The 20,798-nt window shown below is 41.0% G+C and overlaps 1 protein-coding gene across 1 annotated transcript in view; it reads left to right on the forward strand.

Annotated features, from left to right (window-relative positions):
* The window catches only part of KIF26A (kinesin family member 26A), a 236,799-nt gene that overhangs the window by 132,392 nt on the left and 83,609 nt on the right, over positions 1-20,798 (forward strand). The window contains exon 4 of the mRNA XM_089522653.1: positions 4,812-4,969. Coding sequence (XP_089378779.1) covers positions 4,812-4,969 — 158 coding nt within the window. The remainder of the gene's footprint in view (positions 1-4,811; positions 4,970-20,798) is intronic.

Consider the following 20,798-nt stretch of genomic DNA (forward strand, 5'->3'; position numbering starts at 1 on the left):
TAACTCTTGGTATACAAAGAAATAACAAACCCAGTTCTTCAGTGCCTCCTCCAGAAGTATGTGATAATGGCACACTCTGGTAGTTAGTCTCTGCTATTCCTATTGATTTCACTGGAAACTTCTCGCAGCCATAACAATTCCACTTTCTCAAAATAAACAATGTTTCCTTAATCCCTTATTACTTCCAATGCTGTGACAAACACTCAATTTTCCAACTTTAAAAATCAATTCCAATTTAGATCTTTCTTCACAAAATACAAACTTCTGTTAGGCTTTTTTTTTTGTTTGCTTTAAACTTTTGTTTTTTCTTATAGTCTTCCAATCACATAGGTAAAAAGAAAAAGAAATCATAGTCTTCCAGTCACATAGGTAAAAGAAAAGCAGGAAAATCACCCAGATGTTGATGAAACCGCTGTTTTGAATATTCTTTTTAATCCAACAGATACTGTTCTTGTTGCAAAGATATTTAAGAAAAGGAAGTGCAGTAAGCTGGTTTGATGTCTGACAGGGACGTAGCCAGGATTTTGGGAAGGGGGGGGGATCAAGACTAAGTGCCACCATTTTGAGAGGCTAAGAGCCCCCCCCCGACACAAAAAGAGGGTCGAGCGTTTACCACTTTAACTTCCGTTATGGCTTCGTGCTATGGAATCTTGGGATCTGTAGTTTTGATGACCTGTTGAGTCATCTGTCAGGTGCCAAACAAACTACAAATCCCAGCATTTCACAACATGGAGCCAAGGGCAGTTAAAGTGGCATCAAACTGGATTATTTTTTCAGTGCAGATGCAAACTGAGTCCTTCCTCTGAAGGTGTTTACATCAGATAAATTCAGCTTGATAAAGCAAAGTGCAGCTGCTCAAGCAATGAGCGGCAGCCACTCTGCTCATGCTCAGAGACACTCTGCTCATGCTTTGAGACACTGTATTCCAACTTCTGAGCTGAGCTAAGAACCCAGGCTGCATCCACACAACATTTCATTCCCACTTCCAAGAGGGATTTTTAATTCCAAGACATACACACACACACACACACTTTTTAATTCCAAGACTCATCTATCTATCTATCTATCTATCTATCTATCTATCTATCTATCATAATTTTAAATTCCAAGACATTATACCTTCCTTTCTTTTTATGAAAAACAAACCCCTTTAAGAGTATCCTATTTTGGGAGAAAGGCAAGATATAAAATCAATCAATAAAAAATTATAGTGCAATAGTCCATCAGTGCATGGCTTGCATTATAAGACTTTATACCTTTATACATTTAAAAACAATTAAAATCACAGTAGGCTCAGAGTGCTATAGAATCATGGAATCATAGAGTTGGAAGAGACCCCAAGAATGGCTATCCAGTCCTACCCCATTCTGCCATGCAGGAACTCCCAGTCAAAGCATCCTCAACAAATTATGTAATGGAGGTGTCCATCTACATTGTAGAAAGATATACTATAGATTGATGCTATGGAAAATCACCACCTTGAGTCCGTATATTGGGAGAAAGGCGGGATATAAGAAAATAACAACAACAACAATATCTGGGTATTGTAGTTTTGTGAGACATTTAGCATTCTTTGTCAGAGAGCTCTGGTGGCACAACATACTACAAATCCCAGGATTTTCCATAGCATTAAAGTAGTGTCGAACTGGATTATTTCTGCAGTGTGCAGCCTTATTAGACTGCAGTTCCCAGCAGTCTGTGGTGCTGCTGGATGATGGGGTCTGCAGTCTAGCATTGCCTGGAGCAGGGCCATAGGACTCCACAGCCCCGATTCATCATCTTAGATTGATTCCATATATTAATTAATTAATCATAAAATCATAGAGTTGGAAGAGACCCCAAGAAGGGCCATCCAGTCCAACCCCATTCTGTCATGCAGGAACTCTCCATCAAAGCATCCCCATTGACATGCTAAAAAAGGGCCAGCTAACTGTATTTTATTCTATTTGTCTTTTAAAAAAGAGAAAAAAGAAGGCTGGAATGAAGCCTCTTGCCTTTTTGCATCACAGACCCTCCTCTTTTTTGTTGTTACAAAAATCCAGAAATGACTGTTTTTGAAAACATGAGTCCATTCTCAGGAGAAATGTCCAGAGTAGAGTCTGAGTCTCCTTTCTCTGGACTTCCAAAACCCAAAACTGACCCTGAGAGCATCTAGTCTGACCCCAACTCAAGGAAACTTGGGAATCCTGAAGGTTTAGATCAATTACTGAATTATTGAATTATACAAGGAATAGTGGTCTCAGAGTTTTGCTGACAGCTCAGTGTACAGAAGCACAACATTATTTTAAAAATATTGTGTATTAAATTACCTTCAGTCTATGTCTGTGAGATGCATAAGAAACATACATGGATCCCATCTCCCATTATATCCCATTAGACATATATAAATATAGCAAACTCTGAAAAACTCCAAAATCCAAAATACATCTAGTCCTCAGCATTTTGGGTAAGGGATATTATTATTATTATTATTATTATTATTATTATTATTATTTTACCATATTGTACATGGATATAACTGCTGAAAGTTAGAAGTCACCTTTTTCTTTCTTTTATATTTCCTTTTAGAAGCTTCCTTCCTTCCTTTTTCTTTCTTCCTTTCTCCACTTCCTCTTCCTCCCTTTCTTTTTCTTCTTTTCTTCAGTTCTCCCTCCCTCCCTCCCTCCCTCCCTCCCTCCCTCTCATTCTTCCTTCCTTTTTTCCCTTCTTTCCCTTCTTCTTCCTACTCTCCTTCTCCACTTTTATTATGGCAAAAGCACAAGGGAGGAGGGGGGAGGAGGAGGAGGAGGAGTGGAAGTCGGACTCCGATGGAAACGAAAGAGAAAAAAATCACAGGGACCCCCTCCCTCCCCCTCCCTCCCTCCCTCCCCCTCCTCTCTCTCTCTCTCCCCCCTCTCTCTGAGCTTGCAACTTTTGTTTTGTCTTTCCCCCTTTCCCTCTCCGAGTTCTCTGTGGTTTTAATGGAGAGGAGGAGGGGGGAGGAAGGAGCTTGAATGCCCCCAGGGCCTGAAGGGGGGGGTCCGGACCCCCCAAACCCCCCTCTTCCTTATGTCCCTGTGACTGAAAGTACTTGGGTGAAGCGGGAATAATTGATATCAAATGTTCCTGATCCCCCCTACTTTGTACATGATTGACTGTTGTAGTCTTCATAGTCTTGATGGGATTCATGTACCCAGGTGGACTATCTTTCCATTCTCTCCTATTCTAGGGAGAGAGAAACTCAGTCAGAGTTTATTTCAAGACTGGTAATCACCCCACTGCCACCCTTGCCTTCATGGAGTTCTGTGAAAACTGTCAGTCAATCATTTCCAGCTCAGTCAAAACCCATTTACTTTTATACTACAGGTAGTAGACTTGTAGATCATACTGACATCAATATAATTTTGCAACTACTGTTGCTAATATTGGTGCTAATAGTAGCTGCCTCATATCCAATTTTGGAAGAAAGGCGGAATGGCCATCTGTCAGGGATGCTTTGATTTGGATTCCTGCATGGCAGGGGGTTGGGCTGGATGGCCCTAGTGGTCTCTTCCAACTCTACGATTCTATGATTCTATGATTCTATATAAATCCAATAAATAAATAGTTCTGGGAGTGTCTAGTAGTATAGTGGGCACACTACACCTGGAAGCTAGCAATCTGTGGATTGGACCATCCACAGATTGCCATGCCCTATATTGTTCAATGGTAGTGTGTGTATCCTGCCATGCATTGAGTAATATGCGGCTTGAGTGTCCATTTTTTTTTTTTTTTTGTGTGTGTTCTGGAGTGAGGGAATCAAACCCCTGTGGATGGAAAGAGTCCATTGCAGTAGTTAGAAGTTGGACTTGAAACAAAAGATTGCATTATGGAGTTGCTCTGGTTTAGGGTTCCCAGAGCTTGGGAATTTTACCTTTTTGGACTGTAGTTCCTCTTATTTTCGAGCCAGCGAGGCTGCTGGCCATACTGGTTATACTCTGTGGGGGTTGTAGTGAACAGTAGCTTTTCAGAGGCTTGAGAGTTTCACTAGCCTTCTGTGCCGCCTTCTGAGATATTCCAATCCATTTCCTCCCTCTCATCTATTCCCCTCCATCAAAAATAAACAAAAAACCCACCAACTACAGCAGCTAAAATAATTTCTTCCCAAGTGGGAATACTTAGTTTTGGGTTGTTCTGGATTATTCCTCCACCTTTCGATATTTTTCTCCCAAGAAAGAAACTTTATGTTCGTGCTTTTGAAATCGTCTGCCAATACCTTTTGTGCATATTTGGCACCATTTTGGCTACACAAGGGTCCAGGAATATTGGGGGGCATATTGTGTATGAGTTCACTATGGAAATATATACTGGTTCCAATGCAGAAAACAGTTCTCCCTCCATTTGAGTCTGCAGTCTCAGTCCTTCATGGACTGGCAAGCAGGGAGAGTTAAAAAGGCACGCTTTCCTATGGCGCACAGCCATTCAAGCCAATGGGGCTTGAATATGTGCACATTTTTATTTTCATGGGGGTTGCAGAATGGATCCCCGTGAAAATGGAGGGACGACTGTATTTTGTTTTATTACTTTGGAGACAGGGCAGTAACTTAGAAAGGTGATCTGAAGTTATAACTATGTCCTCCATTTTGTTTTCAGTTCTGTCCAGTTTCATATTATTTATACACTAATTCATCTATTATATAAATAATAGATTTTTAGATTGTAAGCCTGAGGGCAAGGAATTCGTCTAACTAAAACGATTGTATGTACAGCGCTGTGTAAATTTGCAGCGCTTCATAAATAAAGGTTAATAATAATAAATATAAACTCTGTTCTAAATTGTGGTTTTCCTTCAGGAGTCAACAACTGGAGAGTGTGGAAAGGAAGGCTCTAACGTTCAAGTTACCTCAGGACAGAACACCTGTGACCAAACAGGGGTTGGCAGTTCCCAGAGTTTGGTCACCCCTGCGGGCGTCTCTGCGGGTACTTCAGCAGCAGCATCGTTCTTCATAAGGTAGTTTTCATTTTTATGATTTACCCGTTGACTGTTGGGTATGAAATGGCTACAAACTAATAGAAGGTTCTTGAACTAGTTTAGCAGATGGAAGCTCAGGTAGTTGAATATGGTAAAGATCTTTGGATGGATAAAGGGACTGTTACGCCATGAAAACACAAGTCTGGAGCTGCTCCTGTGGAAAGGTATGGGTGTGTTGTGACAGAGGTGGTGTGGGAAAGAGGTGGGGAAGGAAGGTTTACACTCCTTGTTTCTACCTCAGTGGTGGCGAACCTTTTAGGGACCAAGTGCCCAAACTCAAAGATTTCCGGCACTGGGTGTTATCCAATGCCAGGGGCAGGACTTCCGGGGGTGACACGGGATGTCCAGGCTTCCAGGGACAGGACTTCTTCTCCCCACCCTCCCAGGGATGACTGCTCTGGGGGAAAAGCCCTTATAGGATTACTTGGTTTTTTTTAATGTTCATGTTTTTAACTACTTTTCATTCTGTTAATTGTTAGTTTACTTATACAGCTGGCCCTCAACTTGCACAGAGGTTAGGGGTCTAGTCCTCCCCCGTCCCCATGATAGTGGAAAACCATGAATATAGGCCCCCCCTATTTATTATATTATTATTATTATTATTATTATTATTATTTATTTTTTACCTGAGAAAACACTTTTCTAGGCAACTGTAGGTCCTCCAGTGCAACTCTGGTTGACTTTTGCTAGATGTTGACCATAGAGCCGTGCTGACAGACCTACAGATGCTTAGAGAGAACATATTTTTTGACGGCAAGGATAAACACAGTAATCTGTGAATAATCAGATGTGCAAGTGCTTAACTTGTAAATATGCAGGGACAACAATACTTGTGAATTTTTTTAGCTGATCTGTTTTAACCTTTTTAAACTGCCTTACAGTTTACAGTACCCTGGCGTACAGCTTACAATATACAGGTTGAGTCTCCCTTATCTGACGTGCTTTGAACCAGAAATTTTGGATTTTGGATTTTTTTTCCAGATTTTAGAATATTTGAATATACATAATGTGCTATCTTACATATAGGACCCGCATCTAAACATGACATTAATTTATATTCCGTATATACCGTATACACATAGCCTGAAGGTAATTTTATACAAAATATTCATAATAATTTTGTGCATGGAGCAAAGTTTGTATATGCTGAACCATCAGAAAGAAAAGATGCTGTTGTCTCAGCCAGCCATTAAAAAAAGTTTCGGATTTTGGAGCATTTTGGATTTTGGAATTCTAGATAAGGGAGACGCAGACTGTACTGGGAAAAGGTAGGAGATGATGATGATGATGTATGCAGAAAGCCCCACCTCCCCTGAGGTTCATGCTATAAACATGCATACCAGGAAGAGGGACAACTTGACACATGATAGTAGAGATGGTGAGGCTCCTTGATGTATCACTGCTGCTGTGCTCTTCTGCACATGTGCTATAATACTTAAATATGGCTTCTGTAGTCACTTGAAGCTCAGAAATAGTCTATTGTTAATTCCAGTGTATTCCCTCTTTCTTTCTCACACTGACTCCATCTTTCTTCTGTACATAGTACCTGCAAGTTTTTAGATAACTTAGACAGACTTTTCTTTCTTATGCTCTCTAAAATGCATGTGCATTTACATTTTGAGTCAAGTGACCTCATTTTAAAGTGGTTGCCCAACTTCGTCAAAGGTAATTATATTACAAATATCTGCTCTTATATTTGATTAGATATTTTGATTCATTAGCCTCTAGGTGATGTAAAAAGAGTTGTCTCTCTCATTCTCTCTCTCAATTTCACAGACAAATAAAATAATATAATATTTTTTGAAATAGACCAAAGAGCCCAAATTGTTCCCTCTCTCTTTAAAGGAGGGGGGGGGGGAGTAAATCAGTGTTACATTTTGCAGATGTTTGTCAGAATATTGTCTGTGGGGTTTGGCAGAAAGAATTGCTTCCTGGCTGGGAGCTGGCAAAAGAAGACTTTCATTTTAACAAAATTAAAAAAGATAGAGGACAATATGCTCTAAGGAGCACATTGTCCCTGATTTTCCCAATTATAGGAACTTAGGAAATTCTGGTGCTATGGAGGAAAAATGTAATTCTTGTTCAAACCTTGGAAGCCTAATAGTGTAACAATATTCTTTTAGCAAAATAATATAACAAGTAGTAATGTTACTTTTAAAGTGTAACATGTACTCACTACTTGTATTACATTGTGTTTTATAAAGTCATTTGGAGGGATTTGGGTCCTTTGATGGGATATTTTTCTAAATTTTACATACATTTTAAATTTATTTTGTAAAGGAAATTATAATTAATTATTACCATGTTACTAACATGTTACTAATGAATGTTCATGTGTGTTCACATAACACACTTGTGTGATTATGAATGCGTGTAATAATTTTGCAGCCTTGACTGCATGTCCTGTTCTGTGCTAGAGACAATAGAAGATCCTATGCTTTATGAATGCTTTTTGCTAGTTTGGATTATTAAACAAGCCAAAGACAAATCTTTCTCTGGTTGTGACAAAGCTCTCTGAATCCATCTATCACTTTGCACATTTAGGCCTTCGATGTTCACAGATGCCCAGAATTGTGCTTCAGTGATTTATCTTCAAAAGGAAGCTTTTGCTAGACTTATTCTTAGAAATGGGATGCTCAATCATATTTGCATGCCTCTGAGTTTGCGGATTAAAGAATCTAATTATTCACTAATGAGCATTAATGGTACATATAAACGGAGGGTCACTCTCCTATTACCAGCACCTGATGGTTTGCTGATAAGCATTTGGCCATTACATTGACCATAAAATACAGTCAATAATTGAGGTGATGGGGAGAGCAGACACCTTATCAGCTGTAGGCCTAGCAGGACAGCTTGTCAGGACTCAAGATACTGATTGAGCAGTGACTGAGCATACGATCAGGCCATTGGAGCTGTGCGCCTCTAATGAAATAGCCGGGTATTAGCACAACTGCTAAATGACTAATGTGTTTTTCTTCCAAGCCTCAAACGTTTCAATTAGTTCCAAGAAATTGTTCGCTTGGCTATTCATTGTGAGCTGCGGGTGGTCATGGTTTCCAGGGGGCTTTGAATAATACCTTGTGAGCCATTTGGGGATTGTTCAGGGGCTGGTAGTAGGGCTGGCTCAAGACATTTTGCTTCCTGATCAGAACAGCAGGTCTCATCCACCACCAACCACCAGAGTCAAAATGCAGAGTACCCAAAAGTCAGCTGTGTTATTTTGTGTGTTAGAAAATCCCATACATTCCTTTCTCTGTCACTAGGAGTAAGGTCAAAGAAGAACGTGCAAAGGTAATCTTACTTCTGAACATAAAGAAAACAAAAATAATGACCACAGAGGATTTGCATAAAGTCAGCCAAGGCAATGATGAAATCAAAATATTTAAAGATTTCCTGCACCTTGGATCAAATATTAATCAGAACAGAGGCTGTTGTCAAGAAATAAGAAGATGACTCGGAATGGGAGGGGCAGCAATGAAAGAACCAGGCAAGATCCTAAAGAGTAAATCTGTCCAACTGGGCACTAAAGTTGGAATTGTCCAATCCATTGTATTCCCTTTACTATGTACGGATGTAAGAGCAAGACAGTGAAGAAAGCGGGTAAAAAGAAAATAAACTCATTTGAGGTGTGATGTTGGAGAAGAGTGCTGAGAATACCATGGACAGTGAAAAGACAAATGGCTGGGTTCTTGAAAAAAAAATCAGGTGTGAGTTCCCCTGGAAGCCAAGATGGTCAAACTGAGGCTGTCGTACTTTGGCCATGTCATAAGAAGGCACGACTCATTAAAAAATACAATAATGTTAGGAAACATAAACAGTTAGCAAGTGGACAGTGGTCTGACCAGACATTTTTATCTTTAAATTGGACTTAATTTAAACTGGTTCCCGTCTTCTACAATGGTCAGATGCATTTCAATTATAGTAATTGTTTCTAATGGTTACTATGACCTACATAGTGAAATGTACTAGATTTAAATTTAGAGTCAGCATAGTGCAGGAGTATGAATGTTGGACTCTAACCCTGAGAGACAAGAGTTCGAATCCCTACTGCATGGAAAGCTACTGGGTGGCCTTGGGCAAGTCACACTTTCTCTCAGTCTTAGAATTAGCAATGGCAATCCCCTTCAGAACAATCTTTCCATAATACTTTTGCCTTATGGAAACCGATATGAAAGCACACTATCGCCACTTTATTTAAATTACAGCAATGATTTCTGTAGTAGTATGGTCAACACCAGTAAGTTTTCAGTCCTGAGACCCAGACTCAGATGGCCAAAAAATTGGGAGGAGGGAGGCAAAGCTGGAAATAATGTTTTTTATTGTTTCCATACTGAGTTAATGCTAATGTTCTCTAGTTCATATTTATACCCCTTTACCTATAGTTGTCTGGGCTGTTGGACTGCATTCAACCCTTTAATGAAATAGAATGTTGGTTTAATTGTACTGAATCAGACTTTTCTCAACTTGAAATGTAACTGATAAGTAGTGTGGACAGTGCATGTATCCACACTGCAGAAATAAAGCACCATTCTGTGGAATCTTGGGATTTGTAGTTCGGTGAGGCACCAAAGCTATCTGACAGACCAGGCTGAATACCTCATCTAACTACAAATCCTAGGCTTCAACAGGATAGACCCATGAAATTTACAGTGATGTCAAACTGCTTTACTTCTGCAGTGTGGACACACACACTGAGTGAGTGATGCTGAAGGCACTCCAGGTATATGTCAGCAAAACAAAGTTAAACCGTTGATATAAGGCATGGCAAGTGCAGCTATAATTAAGTATGTGTCCTTACAAATAGAATTCTTTCAGATGTAGCAGTTTAAATGTAATATTTAAATCATGTGTGTCAAATTATAGCACTGGAAAAAGATATTTCTAATCTTTCTGGAAATCCCATATCCTGAATTGCTGGTGTGTCCTTTTGCTAGAAAAATTGCACTTGTGGGGTTGTTGGGGCACAAAAAACAGCATTGGGAGCCATAGTGCTTCACTTTGGTTGTCCCAGTTTATACTGCAATTAGGATATGCACATGCGATGCAGACTTCTCCTGTGAGCCTGCATAGAACAGGAGTGTGTGTCTTTTGAAAGGAAGTTGGAGGTGATCTCTGACCTACTCTGCTGTGTGTGTGGCTGGGAAAGCTTGACAGTGAAGAAAGCTGACAGGAGGAGAATCATCTCATTTGAAATGTGGTACTGAACAAGAGTTCTACACATATTATGAACCAGCCAAAAGACAAATAAATGGGTCCAAGGCTGAACTGTCCTTAGAAATCAAGGCTGATCTCTCCCTAGAAGCAAAAATGACTATACTGAGAGTTTTGTATTTTGGACAGATTATGAACAAAAAAATTGTCTGATTGGAAAAGATAGTACAGTGGGACCTCTCCTTCAGTACCACATTTCAAATGAGATAATTCTGTGGGGGATCTGTTCCAGACCCCCCCGTGGGTACCAAAATCTGCAGATGCTCAAGCCCCGTTGTCCCCAATGGCGGTGCATTCATGCAGTCGTGCTGCCATTGGGAACAATGGGGGCTGTCCCTAATGGCAGCGCAGCCAGGTACATGTGCCACCATTGGTATCAATGGGGGTCTGCTGTCCACGGATGTTGAAATCCGTGGATGGCAACTCTGGATACCAAGGTTCCATTGTAATTCGTACTAAAGTGGAAGGCAATAAAGAAAAGAGGAAGAGTATATTACAAGTGGGTTGATTCAGTTACGAAGCCATCCTGAATTTATAAGACCTAAGCAGGGTTGCTTGAGGGCTGGGGCTCTTGGAGGTCTCTCATTCATAGTGTTGTCATAATTTGTCGACTTGATGGCAATTAGCAACAACAACTGTGACCTACACAGCAAAGGAATCTAATTAGTCCTTTGCCCTCTACCCCGAAGTCTACTTACACTATAGTTGCCCCCTCTAGGCACTGTCTCTCCTTTGATTCATTCTGCAAGCTTAGACAGAGTACTGAGTGTTTGGCCCATGTCGATCTGAAGTATATTATATGTCTATATATATATATGTGTGTGTGTGTGTGTGTTCAACAGCATTGTGTCTCAAACAGAAGTTAGTCAGAGCACTTTAAATTATTAGCATGCATTCTGTGCTGTCTGATAATGGAGACCCCTGGACTTGGGTGTGCGTACTGTTTTCTTTATCAGCCCCGTCCCCCTCTATGTGAGTGCCTTAACATTCATACATTATTTAATACAGCAAAGGATGTGAACTGCCTTTTGTCTTTCTGAACCGCTTGCTGTCCAGGCTTCTATGATGTGACCTTGAATAGTAACCATAGAAACATGTTAAAAGCATCAGCCCTTTAAAAAACTGAGTAGTTTGGAATGACAGGGATTCAAATTCCATGAAAGAAGGTTATGATGTATTAAGAATTCTGGAAGCCTGCATTACTTCTAACCTGTTAAACCTGATTACATTGGGATGATCAGCACTTCTGCAATTTTTAGGCAGTTGGGGGGTAGAGAAAACAGAGAGAAGCATGCCATATATTTTAATGATGGCTTGTTTTTTTGAAATATTTACAGTCAAGTCTTGGAAAGCATTAATCTTAAATCTTATAAAATACAGGCATTGTTTCTCTATTGAGTTGATGATGTAGTTCTCCTCTTTTCTATATTTAATAGCTAGAAACATTTACTCATCCCCATACCTCTGGGAATAACTGGCATTGCAGTTTTCATGTAGAGCTGGCATGATTTAAAACCTATCTTGACAGATGGAGAGTAAATAACTGGGTTAGTAGTTAAGTAGGTCAGTAGAAGCAAATGGATTCTGTGACTCATCAGATACTGAGTTAGCCCTTTAACAGTGCTGGATGCAGAATAACTGGAGGCTATGGAGCGAGCTTGTAGACTTCTCTGGCAAAGTTTATATGGATGTCTTTGAGTGTTACTAAGGCTGACAATAGCTATGTCTCTTTAAATGAGGTATGCTTTGTTCAAAAAGGGTCTGGGTTTTATTATGACCAAAGCCTCAGATGTCATTTTTAAAAAGCTAGGAGGTAAATGGTAGTGTTGCATTTTTTAAAAAATAATTTGTTTCCATTTCTTGCTGGGTGAAAAGTAACATCTTGCTTTCAGATGAGGAGATGGAGTATAACTTTATACTTACAGAGTTATGCAGCAATCACAGAATGCTATTTCATTGGTGAATTGTGACTTTGTGCAACCAAATGCCATTCACATCTGTGTCCTTTATACACATCACGAACAGCCATATACACAAGTTTGTTACCACAAACTAGAACTGAATATGGACGTTCCACATTGGAGACAAATGGCCATCTGCTTCTGTAGGTGAATATACACAAGCATAAGGTGCCAACAGGAATCCAGTCTTTAAAATATAAAAACAACACCAATGTATTTCTAAAGTAACATGTTAAAGCAACAGATGACTTGGTGCACTGAGAAGGAGTGCATTAGAATTAACAATAAAATATTGAACATTATTACTATAATTATCCCACATGGGTAAATCATTACAAGGAAAGTTATAGCAAGTAGCAAGTACATTTCTGTACCACTTACTGATGTACTAAGCGGTTTACAAAGTGTGAGCTAATTGCCCCAATAAGCTGGGTACCCATTTTAGCGTCTTACGAAAGGATGCCAGGCTGAGTAGACCCAGAGCCCCTGGCTGGTATTGAACTCACAAACTTCTGGTTTGTGAGTGAGTGGCTGCAGTACACTGTGCCACCAGGGCTCCACATACTTGTAAGGTGTTACTTTCATGTTTTGGAAGAAGTCATGCCACCAGGTTACCCAGGGTGACCTTTATGTCTCGTATGTAACTCATTCTATTGATAATTTATTATATTTTAGTTTCTGTATATTTTTATTGCTGTGAATTTTTATCTATACCAGTTTAAAGTTTTGTAAGCTGTCTTCCCTTCCTGAGAAAATGGTAAAAGGAAATGATGGGGATGATGGTGGACTGCCCAGGTGGGGGACTCTCCTTGGATGTCTTGAAACAGGTTGTATGGACATCTGTCAAAACTGCTTTAGTTGTGTATTCCTGCATGGCAGGGTGTTGATTTAGATTGACCTTGTGGTCTCTTCCAACTCTTAAGATTCTATGATTCTGTGAAGCACTTTTCTACAGCTGAGGGTTTCAGATTTATCACACCCTGAAAGACTGAAACTATTGCAGGTTGTTTCAGATCCCAGTTCTTCCTGTGCAGTAGATGTGAGGTGTATTCAACAGGCAAAAGCAGCCTAAGCATCCCCAGTTGTGAATGTTAAAATTTACCCAGGTTCAATCACAGAAGAAAATTCCTTCCATGTTTTCTTCTGGGGGCATTGTAGATCAGAAGGATTGAACTTTCCCCTTTCTTGTTTTTATTTGTTTATGTAGCAATGGGAAGACTTGACAGCTAAACTCTTTCTATACCAGATTGTTTGGGAGGATTTCTTTGCCTAGCAAAATTGACATCCAACGCCTTTGAATAGTTCTGAAAAATTTCCCAGAGGGCTTCAACCTCTGTATCTCATGTGTCTGATAAAGTGAATAAAGCAGACCTTAAAACATAGCATGCACCCTATCTGGTGGCACTTTCACAGTTGTGTTGGGTTGGTCTGAGGGAAGCTGAAGTTAAATTTCCCCTGCATCGTGCAGGTCTCAGGTGGCCTTGGGTGAGTAACTTTTCTAAAAGAGACTGAAATCGCTTCCTAATTTCCTTGGAGGTGGGCAAAGATTTAAGTGTTATCAGGTAAAATGATTAGTTTTCAGAAATTAAGAACTATGTAACAAGATGCTAAATGACATGGCACCAAGACCTTTACAGCCTCATGGTTTTGAGTCCGACATGGGTCTTGTGGAATTTGTGGCTTTGATCACCATTCCATTTCTATGTAGCAAGAAACATTTGGGTTCTGGAATTTTTCTGGAATGTTCCTCTTGCAACCTGAAGATTTCTGTGAGAAGAGACTCCACAAAGATTTTAGAAACCATACAGCTGTAAATTCTGACATCTTCAGGCAGCAGTGATCAAGGAAACCTACAAACCTCATGTTGATATACTAGCAGGGAGACTTCCAGTTTGTGTTTGAATCATAGGCTCTTACTTACTTAGTAATTATGAATAACATTGCAGCTAACATCAGTAGCTAAGCCTTAATAGGGATCCTTTGATGCTACACAATTACAGCACTATGATTCCACTTAGACTATGATGGCTGCATCCTGTGGAATCTTGGAATTTTTAGTTTGGAGAAACTGTAGATCTCTCTGGCTAAGAATTCTAAATGCTGTTCCCTAAACTGCAAATCCCAGGGTGTTGGGATGTTGCCATGGCAGTTAAAGTGGAACCATAACACTATCATTGGATGGTGGATTTGTCCAATCACATGGTCTATAGAAGGATGATAAATTCAGTGGTAGAACACATGATTTGCATTCAAAAGATCCAAGGTTTAATGCTTGATAGGCATTCAGTGTTGAATCTGAATCTGTATTACCTGTTAAAAGGATCATATAGGAGATAGTGTGAAAGATCTCCTGTTTTGAAACTGGATATAAGTCAGAGGAAGCAGTGTTAGACAAGGTTGGCCAGTTAAGTGATTTTAGTATACCGTGGGGGGCCACATTCACTGGGGTTAGGGGCATAGGAATCTCGTGAAAGTGGAAAAATTGCAAATAAAAATGTGTACCTGAGAGAACACTTCTTTAGGCATCTCTAGGTCCTCTAGTGCAATTCTGTGGTCAACATCTGCCAGATGGTAACCATAGAATCATGCTGGAGGACATACAAATGCCTAGAGAAGTGTTTTCTCTATTAGTCTCTTGGTCCTGCAGTGCAACTCTCTGATCAACTTCCAGCAGAGTTGCTTTGTAGGAGCTAGAAATTCTTAGAGAGAACATATTAATCAAATCAGCAAAAGTCAAAGCCACAAATGTGGAGGCCTGACTCTAATCAGAAGTTTCTTTGATGGACCACCCTCCCAGTGCATGGCCACTGGTTAGAAGAAGGTAGGTTTCTGTGTTCTTATAGTATTGTCCATTCTGTGCATTTAATTCATATGAATTAAGAGCTGGTCCCAATGGCCTCGTTCAGTGTACTTAGGGATGGGAAAATCTGTCAGTTTCCTCATTCTGTTTTTTTCACCTTCACATTTTTTAAAAGTTGGAAATATGAAGAAATGTGCAAATTTTGGTAATTTTTTCAAGAATAAACTTCTGTCCTGTCTGCACTGACCAAACTGTTCCCTTCATGGGGAGGACCATGTTATATCTATGTACCCCACCAGTATTAAAGATATGGAGGCTGTAAAAAGAAAGAGGTGACAATCCTAATTGAGCACCCCAAACTTGACCAAAGACAGTGGCGGGATATAAACCACCATATAGTACGTATAGGATACGTACTAGGGTTAGGAAGGGGCGGTGCTTCCGCACCCCCCTAACCCTAGTACGTATCCTATACGTACAAGATGGCGGCGCCCCTTCCACATGGGCGCCGCCATCTTTACATATCGGACGCTGAGCGTCCGGACGTGTCTCAGCCTTTATGACGTAGTGAGTGCGCCCCTGGCGCCTCGCTACGTCACAAACGCGACTGAAAAAGAAGCTCCATTTTGGAGCTTCTTTTTCGGTCCGCGTGGGAGCCGTGCCGTCTGAAGGCTCCGGCTCCCCCATGGACCTATTGGCGGCGGCGGCAGACCGCCGCAAAGCGGCGGTTTGTACCCCGCCAGTGATTCAAAGCTAAGCTTTTGAAAGCTAAATGCTCAAAGCCCTCTGGCTGGATGCAGGGGAGATAACAGTTTTGGCTTCTCCCACATTCACTTTTTTTGGGGAAACAATTCAAGTTCTTTGAGACTGCGGTAACTGAGGCTGACAGGTTTTCAAAACAGCAATAAGGGACAGTTAAAATTAATGACATGCAATGTTGATGATCACAAAATAGCTGTTAAGAAGTTTGTGTTCTACTGAATTAACAAATGAAGGTATTGATTTCAGTTAATTTAGTCATGCCTTTCTCTGTAAAAGTAACACATTGTCTACATTCATAAATTTCATTTCTGTCTTTATGAAAGGCCCACACCCTAAAATACAGGATTTTTTTTTAAATAACAAAAACAGAAAAAGCTTTCCAGCCCACAAATAGAGGACAGAAGAGGCTGCAGCAGGTTGCTTTGGCATGAGTCTACTGAGAAGGGCAGAATTCTGACCCCTGTCCTCTCCCCTCTGCTCATTTAATCAAGTGCATACTGTTTTTCTTCTCTGAACTCACTTTGCAACCACTGAAAAAAGCCAAGGGTTGAAAGGCAAGAGTGGGAGGAGCACAGAGAAACAGGAACATTTTTAATGCATCTGATAAATTGGGACAACAGAGGATTAATCGGAACAGCCCCTGCCTAATTGGTCCAGTTGGAGGGTATGCTTTAGGCCAATGATTCCCAAACTTTGGTCCTCAAGCTGTTTTGGACTTCAATTCCCAGAAGCCCCAGCCAGCTTGGCCAACAGTCAGGAATTCTGGGAACTGAAGTCCAAAATATCTGGAAGTCCAGAGTTTGGGAATCACTCTTTTAGGGAATATCAGCACATGTTGCTTATTACCTGGTTGCGTGGGAAGCAATACCTGCTTAAATCCTGTCTTCTATGCAACCATTCGGGACCTAAATACTCTAAAGGTACCAGATGATGTCTGAACTTGGAAGCTAAGCAGGGTCAACCCTGATTAGTACTTGGCCAATGAATACCAGATGCTGTATGCTATATTTCAGAGGAAGGAACTTGCAAAACTACCTCTGAGTATTCCTTGCCTAAAAAAACTATGAAATTCATGGTATCGCCAAGAATTGAAAACACATGCACACACACTCCTATACACATGCAACCATTCAAGTTGCAAGGAGCTCTCTCAAGCTTATACTCTGGCAACCCTTTATTGACACCACCCTGCACTTGTGGAAACAGGCATGAAGTTAGCTCTGGTAGTTTTACTGTCTTTTGTATCTCTGTAATTGTGTGGCCTGAGTTTCTTTTGTTGCTGTGGTAGCCAAGTGGCCTCTCTCTCTCTCTCTAATGAACACAAAATGGAATAATGTTTGCTTGGCTTGTATTCTGCTTTGTTATGCCACTTGAAAGGTGGCAAAGTGGGTGGCGCATGGGAAGAATTTTCCTTTGCCCTTTTTTTGTGTGAAAAAAGCATAATCTGTATAAGCTTTTGGGCCCTAACATAAAGTTAGAAATGAGTTTCCAAAAAGTTTAACCTCTCTAATGCAGCTTTGTACATTTCCCACCATGCTCTCTGAACACAGAAACGAGAGCAGCTCCCTGCCATGAAGAGTTTGCATTCGGAGGGCAGGTGAAGCAAATAAAGAGGATATGTGGAATAATAACCTGGCGAAGGCACAGCGGTAGTGTGGGAGGAGAAGGGAGATTAGGGGGAGAGACCTGCAGCAGCGTGCAGGAGTGGGAAGGCTGGTGCTGAGCATGTTTGCAGATGGCAGTCAGGAAAGGGAGGGATTCTGAAGGCTGACAGCAAGAGAGAAGTCAGAGAGGTTAATAGACTGAATATCAGGAGGGGGATGGAGGGACCAGACAGAAAGGAGAGGTGGGAGAAAGAGGCAATTTCAGGCAGGAGCAAATGGATATCAGCACAAAAAAGAACATCCTGGGAGGGGGGACACGGGGTGGTCGGTCTGTGACAGAGGATGGGGGAATCAATCCGAAACTGGAGATGGGGGTTAACAAGGGGGCATAGGAAGGCAATGAGATCAGAAGGGTCCATTGGCATAGAGAAGGAAAGCAGTCAGGCAGAAGGAGTGTGTGTTTGTGTGTGTGTATGTGTGATAGTAGCTTCCAAGATACCATACACACACACACACACACACACACACACACACACACACGGTGGGGGACAGTTGCAGTCAGGAGGTAGAGAGATGGAGCAAAGGATGAGGTGTCTGAGGAAGTGTAAGAGAACTAAGTGTAAGACAGTGCACATGAGCAAAAGGAAACTGGAAGAAGAGAAAAATTGTGTGTGTGTATTAGTTAGACTGCCTGGGAGATAGGTTCAGAATTCAAACCATGATTGTAAATAAGTGTGGGTGTCTATGACTGTCTTTAAGCCTCCTCCCCCATGGAAATACTTGAGGTCTACTTTACCAGGAGACAATAAAAGGAAGGAGGAAGTGGTGGATTTTTATTTTTAACACTTCCAGCTATTTGTCTTTATGTGTTTTAGAATTCTGGGCATGGAGGAAGTTGGATGTCTGGATAAAGGTCAATGCCTTTTTCTTTTCTTTTCTTTCTTTTTATAATGTCCTGGCAGTTTGATGGTCCAAGTTAAAACAAAACAGTGTAGGAACTTAGGAAGCTTCCATGTACTCAGCCAGACCTGCTAGTTCACCCTGTTAAGTGTTGCAGACACAGAATGACAACACCTCTCTGGGGTCTTGTGCAGAATTCTTTGTCAGACCTACTTGGAGATGCCAGGATTTGAACCTGGAACTTTCAAAGCCTATCCTCTACCACTGACTTATCTATGAAAGCTGGAATATGTATGCTTGGTGTAAAGCCCAGATACAGCTCTGCCACTATGACTCTTATCTGATTTGTGTGGGAGGAATGATTGGGGCGCTTCAGTATTTCTCTGTTACTGTATTGGTGGTGCAGAATTTGCAAATTTTCAAGAGGACTGAGCTTTTTTGATTGTTACTAGCTTTGTAGCTCAGAAAATTAATGCACGTAGCATAGTGATGTGGCTTTACTGTGCCTAATTGTGAGGTTCTGATGCAAGCTAGTTATTACATGTATCCTGTGGTTCTCTAGATGTTGTTGAACCTGTTTGAACATTCCTCACCATTGGCTGTGCTGGCTAGGGGTGCTGAGATCTGCAGTCCAAAAACATCTGGAGGGTTGCATGATTCCCAACTTGATTTTAAAGCAAATCATGTGATCCTCACACACCTTGTTTCCAGGTGGAATCACACTTCCAGGAGGTCTCTTAGGACATGTAAAACAAAAATATGAAAGGGGGGGGGGGGACTGCTTGTTTTGAAGCAAAGTTGAGAATTTTTCACCACTGCAGCAGAAGTACAAAATTCAGCTGTGGAGACCTAGGGCAAAGTGGGAACAGTTTTGCTTACATATGACATTAATAACCTATGGAGGGATACATGGTTTTCCATGATTGAAGAGGCCTAAATGAGAAGGGAATCATGGCAAAGCACATACCACAGCCTTATGGGTAGCTTGATAAACAGTGATGTAGATTCAAGTTGGTTGACTTGGACTCAAGTCAGACTCAAGTTGCTTCAGTCTCTCAACTTGGATTAAACTCTGCAATAACTGGGGCACTGATTTGACTTGACTTGTGACTTATATATTTTTAGTGACTGACTTGCTGGCCTAACATCATCCAGAAATAGCAAACACATTAGGCAATGGGCTAAAGATGGGGGTTAAGTGGCACCCAGTCCCCACTTTAGAAGATCCTTAGAGCATTGGTTCCCAAACTCTGGTCCTCCAGGTGTTTTAGACTTCAGCGTCCAGAACCTCTAGCAAGCTTGGCCAACAGTCAGGAATTCAGGGACCCAAAGTGCAAAAGATCTGGAGTATCAAAGGTTGGGAATCATTGCTTTAGAAGGATCCTTCCACCTCAAGTCTGTTGCCTAATGTGTTTGCTATTTCTGGATGATGTTTTTTACTGACCATTGTGCATGCTTTCTTGATGTTCTAGTGATCGAAACTTCACCTCCACACCCCATCACCAACTCCCTTTTTTCTGTTAAAGTTGGCTCCCCAACTTGAGACTTGACTTGAAAGTATCTTGCAAAGATTTGAGATTCAGCTTGAGACTTGAAGGTAGAGACTTGAGACTGGACTTGAAACTTGGAGTAAAATCCTTGAATTACATCACTGCCGATAGGCTTGATAGGCACCAAATTCAACAGTGAAGACCCAAGGCAAAATGGGGACCAATTTTGCTTACATATGATAGCAATAATCTGTGGTGGAATACAGGGTTTTCCATGACTGAAGAGGCATAAATGAGGAGGGAATTGTGACAAAGCACACACCACATCCATATAGGTAGCCTGATAAATTTGAAAAGGCTTCTCTTATTCTTTGAAATATTTTAATTCCTAGAGAGCCATTTGTTAGAAGATAGCTTGAGTATATCTTTTCTGTTATATATTTGCAAATGAAACAGATACAGATTCTTAAAATAAAAGCTGAAAACTGCAAGGGAGAGCAGCGGAGGCAGGCCTCTGTCTCTATCACCCTGCAAATTTGCAACCTTAGCTTTCCTCTCCCTCTGCCCTGTTTCCTTACTCATTTTCAGCTGCTCTTCTCAACCATCAGTCTTCATTTTCCTTCCATCTTGCATTTGTTGCCATCAACATTTCCCCTGACCCAGTTTGTAAACCTGGGGCCAGTGGATTTTAATTCCCCCCGCCTCCAAGCTTCAACTTCATCTCCTGTTTGCTCTTGAAACAACCTGTTCATTTATCTGGATTTTCTTTTCCTCCTTTAACTTTCCCCTTCTTTAGCCTCATTCCTGTATTTGCTGTGTTAATTTGGGCATCTCTTTTTCCCCCTCCCAGCTCCCGCGGGTTTGGGAGCAGCAGCTGTTGTGCTCAGTGGCTTTGCTGTGCTGGGGACTATGGCATTCCATAGTTAAAGCGATAATCGTGACTTTCCAAGCAGGCGGTAATTTGACAGCGTGCACCTGTTTCGCCTCCTTTTTATTGGTGACATTCCGGCTCTTTGGTACCATTATATATTTAACTATTGTAATGCCTCTCCAGCGCTGACAGCCTTGACAGTCCAA

The sequence above is a fragment of the Sceloporus occidentalis genome, unplaced genomic scaffold (assembly GCF_023333645.1).
Source record: "Sceloporus occidentalis isolate IW3139 unplaced genomic scaffold, rSceOcc1.0.p SCAF_4, whole genome shotgun sequence".
NCBI classification, from domain to species: domain Eukaryota; kingdom Metazoa; phylum Chordata; class Lepidosauria; order Squamata; family Phrynosomatidae; genus Sceloporus; species Sceloporus occidentalis.